Source organism: Copidosoma floridanum, unplaced genomic scaffold (genome assembly GCF_036245765.1).
Source record: "Copidosoma floridanum isolate Cflo_tuat_1 unplaced genomic scaffold, Cflo_Japanese_pri ptg000013l, whole genome shotgun sequence".
Taxonomy (NCBI): domain Eukaryota; kingdom Metazoa; phylum Arthropoda; class Insecta; order Hymenoptera; family Encyrtidae; genus Copidosoma; species Copidosoma floridanum.
The window spans coordinates 32,457,083-32,474,674 of record NW_028321890.1 but is presented as its reverse complement, the minus strand read 5'-3'; the positions used below and the strand labels follow the sequence as shown (position 1 = coordinate 32,474,674).

General features: G+C 41.6%; 2 protein-coding genes across 2 annotated transcripts in view; one reads left to right on the top strand and one right to left on the bottom strand.

The window, feature by feature from the left end:
• Positions 1-1,243: 1,243 nt before the first annotated feature.
• LOC106637582 (ribosomal RNA processing protein 36 homolog) lies at positions 1,244-2,429 on the bottom strand. Its single transcript, XM_014350404.2, has 3 exons — positions 2,257-2,429; positions 1,554-2,070; positions 1,244-1,479 (listed from the first exon to the last, which is right to left on the bottom strand). Exons 1-3 carry the CDS (start codon positions 2,296-2,298, stop codon positions 1,340-1,342), a joined length of 699 nt encoding a protein of 232 aa, XP_014205890.2. The 5' UTR covers positions 2,299-2,429; the 3' UTR covers positions 1,244-1,339.
• A 90-nt stretch (positions 2,430-2,519) lies between these two features.
• The window catches only part of Rpb8 (DNA-directed RNA polymerases I, II, and III subunit Rpb8), a 60,931-nt gene continuing 45,858 nt past the window's right edge, over positions 2,520-17,592 (top strand). Inside the window, exon 1 of the mRNA XM_014350405.3 lies at positions 2,520-2,629. Within this exon, the coding sequence (XP_014205891.1) occupies positions 2,557-2,629 (73 nt within the window). The 5' untranslated portion in view covers positions 2,520-2,556. The remainder of the gene's footprint in view (positions 2,630-17,592) is intronic.

Genomic DNA, 17,592 nt, shown 5'->3' with positions numbered 1-17,592 from the left:
ATTAAAGGATACGGCGAGGACGAGGGGAAAAACAAAAACAAGAGTCGGTTTGGCGGTCGGAAGTTTCATGAAAAAAAGGGAGAAGGTGCGCGTGGTACAGGGGGTGCACGTTGTACTGTATAAGGTACAGGGCTGAAGTTCAAAGTCACGACAAGATCACGGTGGTATTTGTTTAACAATAAATCACGTGAAACACCTACATATTGGACATAAAGATTCGAGAGAACGAGCGAGTCTCAAGCTCTCTGTGTACACTTATATTTACATACTAAAATGGCCCCACGGTATACACGGGATTCAGTACGCGCGCACTTGGTATGAGGTTTATTCCTTTTTCAGGTCGAGGGAGGGATACAACATTCGAGAGTGAACGACGTGTTTTTGGTGTGATCGAAGGCTTTCGTTGAAAGTTAAATGATTTATTATCGGGGCTGAGGGGGGCGATGGAAAATTCGAAAGGGATCTCGATTGAAGCTTGGTGGGTGAGTTAACTTTTAGTGAAAAGCTTCGATTGGTGATTGGACAGATAAAACGCGGGTTGAAAGAGGAATCGGAAAGAGATGAATCGGTATGATGGAATAAGGAAAACGACGAGGGGCATACGTTTGGTGGGACGTTAGATGCAAGAGAGGTACTAAGTATTAGTAGCGCGCACGCGATGCATAATGAAATATAGTGTGTTAATTGCGAATGAGAGCGAGTGAGAATCAGAATATTAAGGAGAGTTGAACAATTTTTAACTTATAACTTACACTGCTCTATATATACCCCAACTCTTGTAACTCCCGATTCAATCGTTTCTTTCGTATGATTACTATGACGATAAGTTCTGTTTTCACACGCGAATAAAAATTAAGATAAAAAACAAAAAACAAAAATGAAACCAAACAAACAAAATAACGAGAGACATTGTCCAACCCAAGTGTCATTACTTTTGATGTTAAATAAAAAATACGTAATTAATAGAGGGTTTCTATTCTTCGGAGAGCCTTGTCATCTATTCATTTTCTTACTTTTTTGCATTTACATTTCTTTGATTATGTATATGTATAATATGATTTGCATCACACATCGAAGATTTACTGCTGATGATGTTGAAGGAACCGCATTAGGCTGTAGGTAAGTATTTTAGAATTAATTGCACAAACATTTCTTTGGAAATTTGAATACTTCGAATTATGATGTCCAAACTTCCTCATAACACTTGAAACGAAATACATTTTATTTTAACGATAAACTTTATTTATGTACAGATTTACCTTTATACGAAAAATATTTCATCATGATTACGCGAAATATTGTTAATAAGACAAAACAAAAATAGTCTTTACATCATACTTTATTCTGACACGGAATTTTCGAGTCTCTGGCGATCTTTCTTTGAATTCTTTTTCTTCAATCTCTTGATATGTTTTTTCAATCTACCAGAATTTTTAAGTTCTTCGAATTGCGACACCAAACTCTCAATACGTTTTTCAGCTGTTGACATAAAGAAACAGTTTTGTGAGAATACATACTAACATTAAATTATTCTGTAATGGTATTATACTCACATTTTCTTTTAAATACTGGTTTTTCTCCCTGCTTAATAGACGTTTTAATTTCTTCTTTCTCTTCTCGTTCCTTAGCTTCTCTTTCAATTTTTTTCTCCACCTCCCTAATTTGATTTTCTAATCTTTGAACAAGATATTTAATCTTTTTAATTTGCTTTGGATCTTCCTCGGTCTCCAACTGCTTTTTCAATTGCTCCAAATCATTCTTACGATACTCGTGGAGAAATTGGTAAGAGTTTTTAAAGGCTTTTTCATTGAATTCTCCGCAAAGACTGTCAAATCTAGGATCTCTCGAACGGGTCTTTTTAACAGGCACGATTTCTCGAAAACGTGTAACTGGCTTCTTTGCCGATTCCTCGCGTGGTCTGTTTTTGTTTTTTCTTTTGAATGCCGTTGCCAATCGTTTAGCTTTTTTAGGCCCAAACAAAGTGGCATTGTAAATTTTTGTCCCAATTTTTTCTTTCAACTTCTGCAACTCCTCAAAACTCATGTTTGACAACTCCTCTCTGATCTCTGACTGCAAAATAAAACTTTTTGTTACAACTAAAAGAACACTAACTAACTTTACAATTAATTTCAAATGATGGTAAACAATCCAGGAGTGTATGTCTTATGTTTAACAAAACATAACCTAAAATTTTTATTTATCTTCCTTACGACGACAAATCCTATACAAATACATGATAAATAAACAAAATCGTACCCGATCCTTGTCCTGACAGAGTAAATCTTCCACGTCACTCATTTTTAATACTTGACAAAACTACACCAAACAATAACCATACAAATGTCAACAAACACCCGCCACCTGTAGCGGATATAGCGGACGACGAATATTGCACACATGCGGGGACTTATGGGGGATGGCTGACATGCTCACCGTTAGCTGGCGCCCTCTCACCAGCTTAATTTGTCATTACATCCCCGATTTCCCATGGGTATAGGTAAGTTGTCTGCTTCTTTCTCCCATCGCATCAGCGGCGGCACCAGCAGCTGAGTCACAATGGCGGGCGTGCTGTTCGAGGATATTTTCAACGTCAAAGATATCGATCCCGATGGAAAAAAGTTCGACAGAGGTGAGTCCATTGTCTTTATTTAACCGTCCACTACACGGGTTATTGTTATCCAAGCTTGGCTCGGCTTAGTTATCACTAAAATTGCTGATGTCCGAGGACCAGCCGACGTAGTGGCAACTTGCCGGGAAGCACATGGCTTGGCCTAAGTTTACGCGGGTTAAATAAGTACACTACACCTGCCTTTTCCAAAGTTAATGATATTTTAATATGAAATAGTAGTTATAATTATTGTTGAGGAACAAACAAGATTGGTTAATTTAAAAAAAGTTTTGTGTTGTGCATGGAAAATGTTCGACTTGTCCAGAACGCGCATTCAATCAACGTCGAACATCGTTTTTGGCGCGAAATTCAAAGTTTCTCTTTTCATGAAAGTTTGAAAAAACTGTTTATTCCATCAGTTATTTCGATACTTTGACACAACATCTACTACTGTTACTTAATTAATGTGGTAAGTGTTGAGTGGTAAATATTTTAATTTTTATTTATAGTCGACAGTAATTACTGATATACTAGATGAATAGTTTTCAGTCGACAACACAAAACTTTCTGTCGAGGCATTCCTTGTTCAATCTCTAATGTCTTGTTTTGTGCAAGCAAAGTGTCCCAAGTTTAACTTAAGTAAATACGTATTTTCTTTGCATAAATCATACTTGTATATTGCTGCCTCTAGTCTTAAACTCGAGAGATCATTTTAATTTTTAACCAATGCGTAATGTTACATCACAATATCTAGCATTAAAGATTAGTTATCATTTTTACTCCCTAACCTTGTAGCTTATATATATATATATGTGTGTGTGTAATATCTTGTTTGTGACATAGAGAACTTAAAAATATTGAACTTGTTCTATAATCAGCCTTTATGTCCTCCCGGAAAATTATTCTTTTAGAAACGAAACTTGACATGTGCATGCTTTCAAATGATCATCTGTAGTATAGCAGCGACTATGAATATACAAATTACTTGATGATATATAGGTATGTACAGCAAATCTCGGAATCTTATAGTGGTTCAAACAACTGTACACACATGTGTACAAAGTGTCCATCATCTCCTCAATGGAATCGTTTTTTCAGTTGGGGCCCTTTAATTCTCTTGTTTGAGGCCCAAACTTTCATGTCATGGATTTAAAATACTAAAAAATCATTGTTGAATTTTTGGTACAACATTTAATTGTTTTTACCACTTGAACTTGGAAACTGTGCCCAATTACTCTATCTTGATATAATGCAGGGATGATATAACTCAGGGATGCAAATTTTTCATTTTAGACTTTCAAATAAGTAATTTCACCTGTTGAAATTGAAGAAAAATTCAATTTATGATGGATATATTTTTATATTTAATACACTCCCATCCAAGACTACTTATTGCAGTTTCTCTTACCCGGTAGTCATGTATTAACACCCTGTAGGTATGTCCTAGTTCAGAGTTGACAAAACTTGTGGGATATGAACAGGCAAGAGAGAAACGAAGCATCGTTTGGTTGATACATGCAAATAAAATTAAATGAGTTAGAAAAAAAAGAGGTTCTACTAGCTTCTCGAATTTATGTGTTTACGGTGACACACACATTACAATTTTAAGCCCACCTCTCGTCTCCAAAATTTCGATTTACAACACTGCTTGCTTCTCGAAAAAAAAAAAAAAAAAAAAACTGCCGTTCTGGCTCTCTCTTTGCTCCAAAAAACCTCAAAACCGCACATCGCCTGCAAATAGCCGTCATCGGTACGTTCATGCACCGCCGATCCTCAAAAGCCAGCTGTCCCGTCGAAGATGGCCAATAAAAAATAAGCAAGTACCATCGGAGGGATATACGCGTGTATTACTACCACGAGTATCAGTGTAAAACGCGCTTCGAGTGTATCCACGTGCAGATGGGGGTCCCAGTGAAAACAAAAAAATGAGGAGCATCTATATACCTTGCCCTCCTTTTTCGTTTTTTTCTTTTTCCCACCAGAAAAAAATGTAAATGAAAAAAAAAAAAAAAAAAACGAGACGATGATCATGCATAAACGCAGCATGGGCTACTCGCGAGCTGCACCGGAATCACGTGACGTGGTGACTTTTATCCTCATCACCATCCAAGACACACGCGTAAAGGGTGGGTGGTAACTGAAGCACCAAGGAAGCAGGAGGTGGTGTGCCAGTTGAAATGTAATATGTACATGGACTCCTACAGTGCAAGCACGACCATTTGCGAATCGTTTTCGCGCGCTAAGAGGACGGATGGGAAGGTCGAAAGATCAAAAAAAAAAAAAAAAAAGAACGCGCGCTCCAATCCTCGAGGAGGAGGGGTGGCGGAAACAGGGTGGTTGGTATAGGTATACAAAGTATGGTCGTGGCGGTGGTACGAAAAGAAAAAAGAAACTGGGGGGGGGGACTGTTGCTGGAAACTAGGGGCTGCGAGTTGCATGTATATAAGGCACACACGCTCGCGAGAGGGTGTTTTAGTTCGACGAGGGGAGTGTACGTATGGGTAGCAACACAAAAAGGGGGTGCTGGCAGTGCGCGCGAAAGAGGGAGAGCGGCTCTGGGTTGGAGCTGACGCGGTCAAGGTCGGGCCTAGCTTCAAGGTCGCAAGAGCCGAGAGAGAAAGATGTCACGTCCCGTGCACGTAGCGCAGCAACAGCGGAAAGGGGGGAAGGAGACCACAGCGCCGCGCCCATCACTTATACGTGTGATATACTTGTATGTACTTATATAGCTTCGCTCTTTTTCTCTTTCTCTTGACGCGTGCGTGTGCGCGTCCGTGTAAAAAGTGCACCCGGTGCAGCAGCAGCAGCAGCAGCTCTCGATGGAAGGGAGCCATCCTTCTCCTCTCGTCTTTTTCTTTTCGTTTTCTTGTCCCTTTTTTTTTTGCAAGTCTGCGACAACCGATGCCGAGCTTTTCTTCCCCGTCTCCAATAAAACCTTTTATTTTTCCCTCCCCGTCAAATTGAGCAATCAGAAATCATTTCAAAAATTGGAGCTGCTTCATTGTTTTCCGTCTCCCGTGTCGCTGCTGAATAAGGTGCTTTTCCGTGCTTTCCCGCGAGGGAGAGTGGAAACGACTCCGATGGTTGCATCTGTTGTTCCTTGTATACCTATACCTACTAATATACATATAGGAGGCTCTGAGGGGGGGGGGAGAGAAAAAAGAGTGGTGCAGAAGGGAGAAGTTTCGAGCAACTTGTCAGAAGACGCGTGATTGATGATGGTCCGTCGCGGTATTCGAAGATCCATCAGCGTGTCGCGCTCGAGCTCTTTTGGCTTTGGTTTGTCAGATTGTGCCCCTTCGTATGCATTTTGAGTCTCCACTATTTTAATTTTAAAAGGGGGTGCAAAAACAGTTATTGGGGATGATGATTGCTTCGACACCAAATTAAATGTATACCCAATCGTTATTCTGGTACAAGACGAGGCTTATATACCATCGATACTCAAGACGATGTTTGCTTACTAGCTATAAGATATCTATACTCGTTGTAGAGCCAACGTTTGTTTGAACGACCCACGTACACCTTACTCGCGCGTCGATAAATTTCGAAATTTGCGTTTGATCTATAAATATACTCGTTGGATACGTCGATCTTTTCCATCCTTCATGCGTGCACCCAATCATTGACGGATCGCCCGTTTATGTACACTCGTTCCAATGTGATTGAAAATATTCGGGCATCGTCAATAAATACCTCGTGAAACTTCATCCTCATCCACGTCATTTTTATTAAATAATTTTTTTTTTTTTTTTTTTTTTTTTTTCTCATAAAATTTTCGATGCAGTTGCAGCTTGTACAGGGTAATGAAAAATTGCGGGCACTGCGTCGAATGACGCGCTGCCCAAAAGTTTCAGCCGAAAGAACGAGAGAGAGAGAGAGAGGAATCGTACATACGTGTATGAATACATTACACGCACAGCAGGTGCAACGCGAGAAGACGAGAGTATAGGTACATCGGGTCTCCCGAATTCCCGGGAATCGCGAGCCAACGGTGCAGACCATCAGCAGGTGACGAGGGCGAAAGTGGTAGGACGGGAGCGAGTAGGTATATACGATTGTTGCTGGGGCCGCGTCGGACCTTGGACCCGTATCGTCTACGTGTGTCATGCACTACCTTCTACGCGGCACGTGGAGCGAAAAGCTATTTGAAAGCTCCGTTGCCACATCCCGTAGCGTCGTGTGGTTTCTGGGGCGATTCCATTATTGCAGTTTATGAAGAAAAAAAAAACTTTTTGTCGTGACATTCCTTTCTTTGGGACGAATATTTTTACCGTCTCGAATAAATCGTGCGAGGACAAATAGGATTTACATTCCAATTGAAAAATATTCTTTGTCATTCATCACAGAACCCTACTACAATTGTTTTTCTTTTTTTAATTCAGACTAAAACTACTAAACTTAGCTAAAAAAAAAAAATCAGCATTTTAGAATTATCTTGAATTAAAAAATTTCATTGACGTATAATAATTACGTGCAATAAAAAAAATGATTTTCGGAGGGTACGTTGTCTTTACGATGGTTAAAGGCGTCAATAGTAATTCTGATAAAAAAACGAGAAATCATGCACGTGCATCGTTGCACCAAGATACTTACCATTTCGTCATTTGATGTTGTAATATTGGAAACATTTTTTATAAATTCTTACAATCGGCGCATAGGTGTCTAGGATTATAAACTATTGAAGATTGAGTTTACTGTAACAATAAAGCTGCAAAATTGAAAACGAAAGTAACCAAAGCAATTTCGTGCCAGCAAAAATTACCTACAAAACAGACATTTACTTTTTTTTTCCACTCTTCCGTGCACTGAAATCCAAGTGAGTACACCTTCACTTTGGCAACGAAACGGCTTTTCTGTGAATTAATAATCTGCCCTATACGGCCCCTTTTACTGCCTCTGCCCTACGATACTCCGCGTTCGCGTAATTTTCCAATCTGAAAAAGCTCCAACAGCTTAATGGGCGCATTTCTTCTTCTCGAGTTTATCCTTCATGCTTACTTTAACAAACTGCTGTATCATAATTTTTTTTTTTTTTTTTTTTTTTTTTGTGGAAACAAAAGCCACGCCATTATCCCCACGCATTGCTATATGTCTACATAGCCAGTTCTCCTTCGTATCAGGTATCTAATGGAAAAAGAGGAGAAAGCGTCGATGATGATGATGATGAATTGAGCTCTCGCGGCGCACATCCGATGCACGGGCATCGGGAGGAGAAGTAGAGAAGGGGAGGCTCGGCGAATGGGATGTTCGGATGCGCCACCGCCTATCTCTCGCTTTCCTCCCCTATCGCGCTTCTCCTTGCGTACCTACACACACACAGCACAGCAATTGTTTCGCGCTCTTTCTCCCCCGATTCGCGCGCTATCGTCGGTGAAGGTCACTGCGGCTGTTCTCGAAACTTTTCAAAGCGCCCCCCAACGCTCTTCTCCCTTTCTCTCTCTCTTTGATCCCATCCTCTATTTATTGTTGAATTCAATTTGCAAATTTATCTCGCTTTCGCTTTGCCCTCCCAACCAATACCGAAACTGTATACATTGAACACTCGAGTGTTTTTTTTTTTCTCGATTAATTCTTGCCTCCTACAAAAATCGCGAAAATACGATATCGATTATGGTTTGTTTTTTTCGTTAGCACCGTGTATAGGCGCACACGGCTTAGAAAGCTTGATTAGAATTTTAAAACGTCAAAACGGACGAAAGTAAAAGAAGAGCTTCCAATTAAAAAATTCTCACGAAGATCCAAAGATTAAGCGCTTCGTTTCTTGTTTTCATTCACCCTCTCCAGCGTATCGCTTTTGCACGCTACGTTAAATAACTTGAAAAGGAGTCGTATAATTGTTAGTGCACCCCATCATCGTGATGCTCGTAAATAAGCGGACTGTGCTTCAAAACGCAACTTCACTCAAAATTTGCGACCCTCTCTTTTTTGTTGCAAGTATGGCCCGACCTGTGCGTGTCTACGAGTCGGTCTAAGATAAATTGCCATTAGAAAGGAAAAAAAAAAAAAAAAAATAGGCAGTAGCTCATTTGTTCTACTCTCGCATTCGGTATTTGTGCATTAGTAGGCCCTTTCCGCGGCAAGCCATATGGGACACCTTGGAACAAAGAAAAACGGCTCTCGCTCACACGGACGCGGCGAACAAGGATAGAGAGGGGGTGGGTTGTAGGTAGGGGGTACATGCGCCGGCCGCACGTGCTGTGTTATCCTCCTCTTCTATACTTACTGCTCCGAAATCGCGTCGCGAGTAAATACACGCAGGCTAAACCGAGCCCCTGTATGTTATACACTTACACGTGGGCGTCCGTTTTCTCCGGTTTTCTCTATGTGGAACAAAACAACAAACTACCGTGCACATGCCAAACCAAAATACTTGATGGACCTACTGAAATTCTAAAAGAAGTATTTTTTTATGAGTAAAAACGAGATTTTAAGTCAGGTATATATGTATACATTCATACAAAATGAAAGTCCCAACAAAGAACGAAGGCATGTTGTATGTTTGTGTGATTTTTCGGAGATTCGGATGTATACACATGTGCAGAGAAAGAAGAAGATACAGCGGGGGAGTCTTTGGGAAGTGATGTTTGGCAACGGCGCATCCCATTTGCGAGGGACCATCCGTGGTACACAATAACACGTGGTAGGTACAATGCAACAGTGGCGATAATGATAGATGATGATGGTGATTGTGGTGCGTCCTCCGCACGAAACTCAGTTAGAGGTGTAACTAGACTATGTACAGCATGGAATACTTTGGTGCAGGTATAGTCCTGTTGAAAAAAAGGGAGTAGGCAAGAGGTTCCTTTTTCGCACCATACTCTTTAAATTTGAAAAAGTTGTAAATACACACCATAGTGAAACAGGCGATTTCACTAGTACAATTATTTTCATTCGGATCAAAATATAATTTATTGGGTGACTGATAAATATTTAGAATTAAAATGTGTATCGACTGGGCGGGAATGCATGACCGTAATTGTTCACTATTTCACCAGTTAAAATCTCGTTCACTTGCGCAAATAGTGAAACTTTCACACCATTAAGAGAGATACACGCGATCGAAGAAGAGCGAGCGCGTCTTCAGCCCGTGGGACTCGTCTCTCTTTTTTCTTTCCTTCTTTCTTACTCCTCGTTCTCTATGCTGCTTCTGCTTTTTCTTGCCCCTTTCTCCGGGCGCTCCTCCACTGCTGACGCCGCGTGTGTCCTTGTCGCCATATACTCGCGGGGTGATCGCGCGCGCGCGCGCATTTCTTCAGCTTTACTCCGTGCGGCTCTCCTTGCTCCTTTTGCCCGGCGCGACCTACTTTTAGCTTATATACTGCCGCTTCGCGCGTGTGGACCACAGCTATCCCTCTCTCTTTATCCTCTCGCTTTCGTTTCTCCTTTCTTTCTTGGACGATTCCCTTCTTCTCCTCGTATACCAACGGAACAAAGATTGGTGCGTGTTGGCCTGCGCTTTGTACCCGTATCGTATATATATGTGCCTATAAAAGCACGTTAGTCCCCTCTCGGGCACGAGGAGCAAAGTTGTTCTTTATCTTTTTCTCTATCCAGCCGAGAGAGGGTAAAAGTGCCCTTTTCGCGTCTGCATTCCCAGGTGGAGGATATTATGCAACGTCTGGGACGTAATTTATTTCCGAGTGTTTTTTCTTCCTTTCTCCTCCACCACAAGTATTTTATCTTCGTTGGACTTGAAAATTTTGCTCTTAAGTCAAGCTAGTCGGGACAAATGAAAAAGCTCTTTGGTAAATTTTAGTCCAAAAGACGAGCTTTTCGAGATACTCGGTACATTCGTCAAACATGAATTAACTTGTTTAATTAGGACAAAGTATAAGTACGCTGGAAAAGTTTTACTGGTTTTGAATTAAAAATACCTCATAAGCGAAACAAAAGAGACGTTGATTATGAAATCGTTCAAAAACCAAGGCAACGTACTTCTTTGCGTGCTTTCTTTTTTTCAAACATTGATCACACGAGGAAAAACTTTGCTCCTAAAAAACATGTGCGCCGAAGCCCTTTTGCTTGAAGATAAAAGCAAGCAGAGCACAACACTTATACCAGCACTTTAAGAGGAGAAAGAGAAGGAGCTGTGAGTAGTGAGTATATATATTATAAGCCGTACGTCAACAGGCGAGCGTCAGAGCTCGCTGTTGCTCTGCGAATCGAGTTTCTAAATTTAAAATCAAAAACTCTTCAGTGAAATGACGTCGTGTACAAAAATAAAAAAAAATACTTAGGAAAAAAGCAAGCAAAAGGACGCGACGCTCGAGAAATAACTTGAAAGAGAAGGAGAAAATAAAAGAAGACGCTCTGAAAGAGCACTCGTGTGTGTGTGTGAGTATGAGAGAACGAAGAGGGAGAAAAAAGGATGTGTATATATATCTTGTTCCCTCTCGCGCTCTTTTCTTTCTTTCTGTACTAAAAAATAAGTCTCTAGGGAACTCGGTGTACGCGCCCGCGGTAGATTTTCTCGCAACCTATTACCTCCCAGTTTTTTTCCCATTTACGAATAGGTGATGGTTTTTGAAGGAGCCAGAGCACGATCCGGTCTGTTTTTGATTACGCCAGTTTTTCCTGATTTACTCACGGACGTAATGTATTTTCATCGCCTCTCTGCAGCTGGTGGGGGTCTTGGTTTTTAACGAGTTCTCGTTCGCCATAGATGCACTCTACCACAAAAACACGACTTGGATTTTTAAATAGCTTTGTGACTTTGTTCATAATAATTTGCAGCTTATGTCGAACGTGGAAATTTTGGGTTAATGATTATAAAATTCGTGAAAGGGTGCAAGGTGCGAGTGAGAACAAACCGTATTGATTTCAGCTGCGACAACATTATAACAAAGGTATAATAGAGAACGTTAAGTTTAAAGTTCAAACGCGAGGGAAAGTAATACAAGAATAAATTATACAAAATCGACCATGAAACGCGTGCCTGTGCATATGTAACCCCATTGATATAAAATACATGCAACTGCAAAGGTAGAGAAATTTTTTTAAGCCCCTCAACCTCATTACTATGTTAATATGAAATGTTTTATACATTACCTGCCTGTGATATAATGCAAGGTGTCCATAATAGTAGAAGAGAGTGACGATAGGTCTTTTGAATTAGTTACTAGAGACTTTTTTTTTAATCGAACAAAGTTTTTAATACTTACTCACATGTCGAAATATCCGTAAATTCGTCGTTGTCTGAGGAAAAAAATATGACAATACGAGTGCATAGCTCAATAAACATACAACAAGTTTGATGAAAATTTCGATTGTACTCTTTTCTTTGTATCTCAGCTTAAATTAAAGTTGGATCATTTGTTCGAAAAGTAATTCAAAAATACACTTAAAATGAGCTTTAACTAAAAAGTATCATAGTATGATTGAAAGTAGCCAAGCATTTGAGAGTACCTGAAAGATGTGCCATACGCACAAAACCCCTTGACCTTACATTTTGATGCATATGTATGACACTATAAGCTTTCTTTAACTAAAGCTAAGTTTTTTTTTATTAGTTAGTAACTATACAGGCGCCTATCTATAATTAAAAAACTTTTATACCTACCAACCACCACAAGAGATATTGGTATTTGTTCTCTCTTTTTTCCTGAAGTTTAAAATTAAAATGAAAAAAAAAAAAAAAAAAAGTTTTTTAAAACCATCCGAACTATTGCATTATGCTCACAATTGATAAAGTAGAAAAAACAATGAACCATCTTTGTAATCACTACTCTTTGACTCTTTGCACTCGTGACTTTTTTTTTTTTTTTTTTTTTTTTTTTTTCTTCTAGCCGAGTTTCTCGCATAGCTTACACAAGCTCCTCCCCCTTCATCCGTTTCTTTTGAGCAGCTAGACTCGATAATTAGCATTCCTGCATTCCTGAACGTCCCTGAAAGGACATGGGGTCCTCTAAAGGGGGAAATGCACGTAAGATTTCGGGATTAGCACCCTATACCCACACAACTATACCCTGTAATATAGATCAGTGAATCACTATTGTTTTGATATTTACGTAAACAAGCGAAAAATACACCTGCAGAGAATATAAATATAGTAATGGTAAGTTTCCAGAGTTTTCGTGATGGACAGTATAGATTTTCATCAACACGTTTCTTTTGTACACTCAGTATCGAATTAACTGGGAGATCGTAAAAAAAAAAAAAGGTGTATCATAGATTTCGTTTCATTTCGAAACTCGTTTTCTCAACTCTGCGATGGTAAATATTCCCGATGAACTAACGAATAACACAATGATCAAAGTTCTTACGTAATTCTGATTTACATCATCAATAATGGCACGCTACAACCGTAAATGAATTTTCCTAAAATCCTCCAACGTCCAAGCAACAAGAGCAATGATAATGCATTTAACAAATTTCTCCTCTTTGTTGTTATGTCCACTGAGAAGTGGTAAAACAATCCCCCCTCGCACGTGTAATATTAACCATGAACGCGCTTTGCTACATTTTCGGTGGCAACGTATTCTACTTCCCACCTCTAAATCGCAAACCATCCCCCCCCCCTGAATAGTAGAGAACGTGGTCTTGCTACAATAATATTTAGCACCGCTTGGACGCGCTCCCGCGACACATCAGTGGCCCAACAGAAAACTCGAAAGCTGCACATGCCCGCGGAACGTATACGCACACCAGAGAAGGATAGAAACCAATACCTATACTCGGGTAGGCTGCACGTATGTGTATTGTTATATATATCAGCGCATGCAAAAGAATAAAGAAAGCGAGAGAGAAAGAGACGAGCTCTTATAAAAATGTGTGTGTGCGTGTGGTGGGCACACAAGCATATATATATATCTTCGTATTTATCGACGAATCGAGGGAAAAAAGGAGGGAGAGAAGACACGTGCAAGCGTATATGTGTGCCTCGAATGTAACGTGGAGGAAAAAAAGAGATGATAGGGATGGGGCTGAGCGTATATATCGCACCGGGCCCACATGACGTATATATACATCCACATACAAGAGAGATAGAGAGAGGAAAAAAAAAAAAGATCGGCTTCGTTGGTAGCATATACGAGAGCGTAAACGCAGCTCGAGAGAGAAGCCGCTCGACCGCGCCGGCAGTTTGGAGTTTGTGTTGCTAGGCGCTCGCGGGCCACTGTCAGTGCCAAGGAGCCGCGCTCGCGCACCCGACCTTACACCTTAAATATACATGTATATATTAATCGCCGTGCATCAGGTACAATTGATATACATATTCTCGTTGATCGAGAAACCGTGACGGGGTACATCCCAGGGGGTTGTAAGGTACCCCTTTATTTTAACGTGGGTACAAATAGACAGGCACCAGCAGCTCCGGGAGTGCGGTGTACAGACAAGGGCGCAACCGGCCTCGTGTCCCAAGGTCAGCTGCGCGCACGTATCGCTCACGACTGGATATACATACACACGCGAGGCTGCTCTCGCGCGTCCCACGGCGCACACACCCATGATGGAACGAACGAGGGATAATAACGAAAGGGGATGATGTCGCACACCCATACGAGAAAAGGGAGAAGGAAGAAAACAAAAAAAAAAAAAAAATCAGCGAGCGAGTGTGTGTGTGCGCGCGCGGTGGCCGGCTGCTGTTGGAGAGAGCTGGGGAGCCGGCTTTTTCGCGGCTGCGCGGCACCGGCGGCGAGCCAGCCGATTGGCGGGCTGTTGTACTGCTCAGCTCGGCCTCGCGGCTCTTATACCAACGTAGCCTCCTCCTGCGAGCTAGTACTGTATAAGTACACGCGCGCTCGGCTGGACTGATGGACGACTACCTACGAGGAGCAAGCCGGTGTACGACACCATACCCGGGACGATCTTGGAGGTTCCACCCGGCGTGTCGGGCCAACGAATAAAGGGAGGTAATCCTCGTACACACCTATGGATCGGAGGTAATGATCTCTCGCAGCACTGGCTCTTCTTTCGTATCACGTGCATTGTATAGTTCCACAATTTTTTATGTATACATATACATATACATATATATATATATATATCAATATACTTTCATTGTGCTCTTTCTCCGCTCATCGAGTCGCGTGCTCCCTTTGTTCGTTCACCGTGCGGGTGTATGTGTGTGTGTGTATCTCGCGATTATATTCTATTATATAGAAATCATCGGCTAACGTGCACGCGCCGCCCGCAAAATATCTCGGCGACCTTGCGTGATCTCCAGCATCTTTGTCCGCGTCGGGGATCGATCGATGCCGCCCAGAGAAATAAAGTTGGAGGCCACGGGGGCTACTCTTTTTTTTTTTTTTTTTTTTTTTTTTTTTTTTTTTTTTTTTTCATCAATCGTCACTTTTGTATCACATTGCAGTGCTAATAAAAAAAAAAAGGGAGTGGGAGAGAGAGAGCCAACGGAGGAGATAACGCTCGTTGGCTAAAATTGCGTGACCGTCGTCGTTATCGTCGCCGAGTGGGCGCGCATTTTATCGACCTTTCCCTCGTTCCGATTAATAAAGATGACGAGACCGGCTAATTGGACGCGACGCCGATCAGAAATAGAACTCGTCGATTCGCCCGGTCCAGGACACGCCGTTTGCGAGACAATACCGGGCAACGACTCACGCCGTAATTTTTTTTTATTGTGATCCCGATCAGGGCTGTAATCGTTACGTACTCGTATACACGGAGTGGTCTTTCGTAGCGCACCGTGCAAAAATACACGTTGATCCTATCCTTTGGATTATCGTGAGTTACACACACGGGCAATCGGAACTCGGTTTCGAGAGCGGAGGAAAAAAAAAAATCTGATTTACAGCGTCGTTGGTGCTCGGGAGGGGGAGGGAAAGAGGGCGAAACTTCCCTCTGTTCCCTCTCTCTCTTTCTCGCGGATAGACCAAAAGAGGAGGAAAAAAGAAAGAACAAGTCAAAAATGGCCGCGAGGCAGCCGGGCTCGCAATCGTCCCCTCAAGGTTTCATTTCCGTGTGAGAGAGAGAAAGAAAGAACGGACGAGAGAACGATTGAACGCTCGCGCGCGCGTTTGTGTGTGTGTGTGTACGTTTCCTTTCTTCGTTATACAGATGTTACGTACGCGCGCGTGTGTGTGTGTGTGTGCATACTATGGATAAAACGTATCGGGCGTGTGCCTGTATACATGTGCCCCAAATGCCTTCGATTGCCTAGTTTATATTACACACGTGTGTAAGACCCCATATACCTCATAACTTACAAAAAAAAAACGTGATATATATACGTTAGTTAACTATTAACGTACGCCTTTGTGAGACGTTTTAACTTTATTCGTACGTTTATAATTAAAGTGCGAGTGCGTATACGTTAACAATAAACGTGTGACGTTTTCTATGTACATTCGGATGGTTGCGCTCTAGGAAAAAAAAAAAAAAAAAAAAAAAAAAAGCATAAAATTGAAAGAAGAAGAAAAAAATCCATTTGCAAACGGGCTTTTCATACGTTTATTTTTCGGGTCGGTTATAACCTTGGCGAGCGCTGGTCGCGTTGTGTATACATCTATCGGCAAAAGATAATTTTAAAAAATTGCGTGACCGCCTCGCGCCCGAGTACACCGAACTCCTTGTCCATGCACAATGGAATTAGCCCAGCGACGCGATTTTTTCCTCGTTACACCTGATGCATGTTCGTTTGCCATAACACAGTGGCGTTTCCTCACAGTGCCAGTATGTGTAATTTTTTTCCCCAGATTTTTGTTAGCTCGTTTCGAGTGTTCTTTCATTGAGATTCCCTCGCTTTTTTTTTTTTTACTGCCGGACCGGCAACCTGTACGCACACATTACAGTCCGCGGCTCGCTTTGGCAACGCTGCGCCGCACAGCGAGCAGCACAGAACAAGTACGCACACTGTACATCGGCCTGATATTTCTCTCGACTCCCTCCTCGCTGTGGCAATTACGCGTTTCTCGAATATGTAATTTCATACAATAGATTGATATACATACGCTCTTGAGCTCCAAGTGCGCGTGTGTTGGCGCTGGACAAATACTTGATTCGCGATTTATTTGCCACAGCCCAAACGGCATTATTATATTATACTAATTGTAAATTCATTTTTATAATTGATCCGTCGATGCTTCCCTCGTGTTATAGCTGAAATTGCCGAGCATCGTTATCCTATACGTATAAATCTTTGTCGACTTTCATTCCCGTGCAATAAAGATGTGTACCCGCCTCGCGTTACGAAATCGTTCGTTGCACAACCACTTGCTTGCTCCCGCAGAGGCTTCGTAGATTTATTGATTTTTCCCGCGACAATTGGTCCTCGCCTTCGAAGGGGAAACCGAAAGACACGAGGAGGAATAATAATAATCATAATAATAACCCGTTCGGAGTACAAGAGTGTATACCAATTGCTTCGAAAAGTCACGGCCGGGCACAAGAGACGACAACTTTTCTAACGAATCGACGGAGGCCGTAGTTCTTTTTTTTTTTTTTTTTTTTTTTTTTAATTTTTTGTCCAAGGTACGGGGTACGCGTTGACACACTCGCAGCGCGTGCAGTATCATAGGTATACGTGCTCGGGCTCAAGCCTTACGCGTATTTTCCGCGTTATTCGATTAAGCTTTTCGAACTTTTCTCGGGATTCCCTTTTGCGTCCCAACCGGTACTAATGCCATTAGCCCGTATACAAAGACGTGTATTTTAGCCAACCGGCTGAGCTTGACTCCCGATCCAATCACCATTACGCGCGGGGATATTGCCTTTATGTTATAAATAAATTTTAAAGAAATCGAGCCTCGAGGAGAAACAATGATCTCTGCGAGTGATCCTCGCGTACCCACATGTGGGCTATTGCGGATGCTCCAAAAACTTTCCTCTCGTGCCCCCATTAGAATCCCTCGAGAACAATGTCCCTCTATATCTTCAGCTCCGGGCTCTAAAGCTCATGATGCCCCGCGCAAAAGCTCGCCCCTATAGGCCTACAATAGCGTTCATACCTACACGCAGACTACGGTATGTACTTTGTATGTGCGAAAAGTTCACGTAGCCATACAGTACACACATGTATGCTCCAG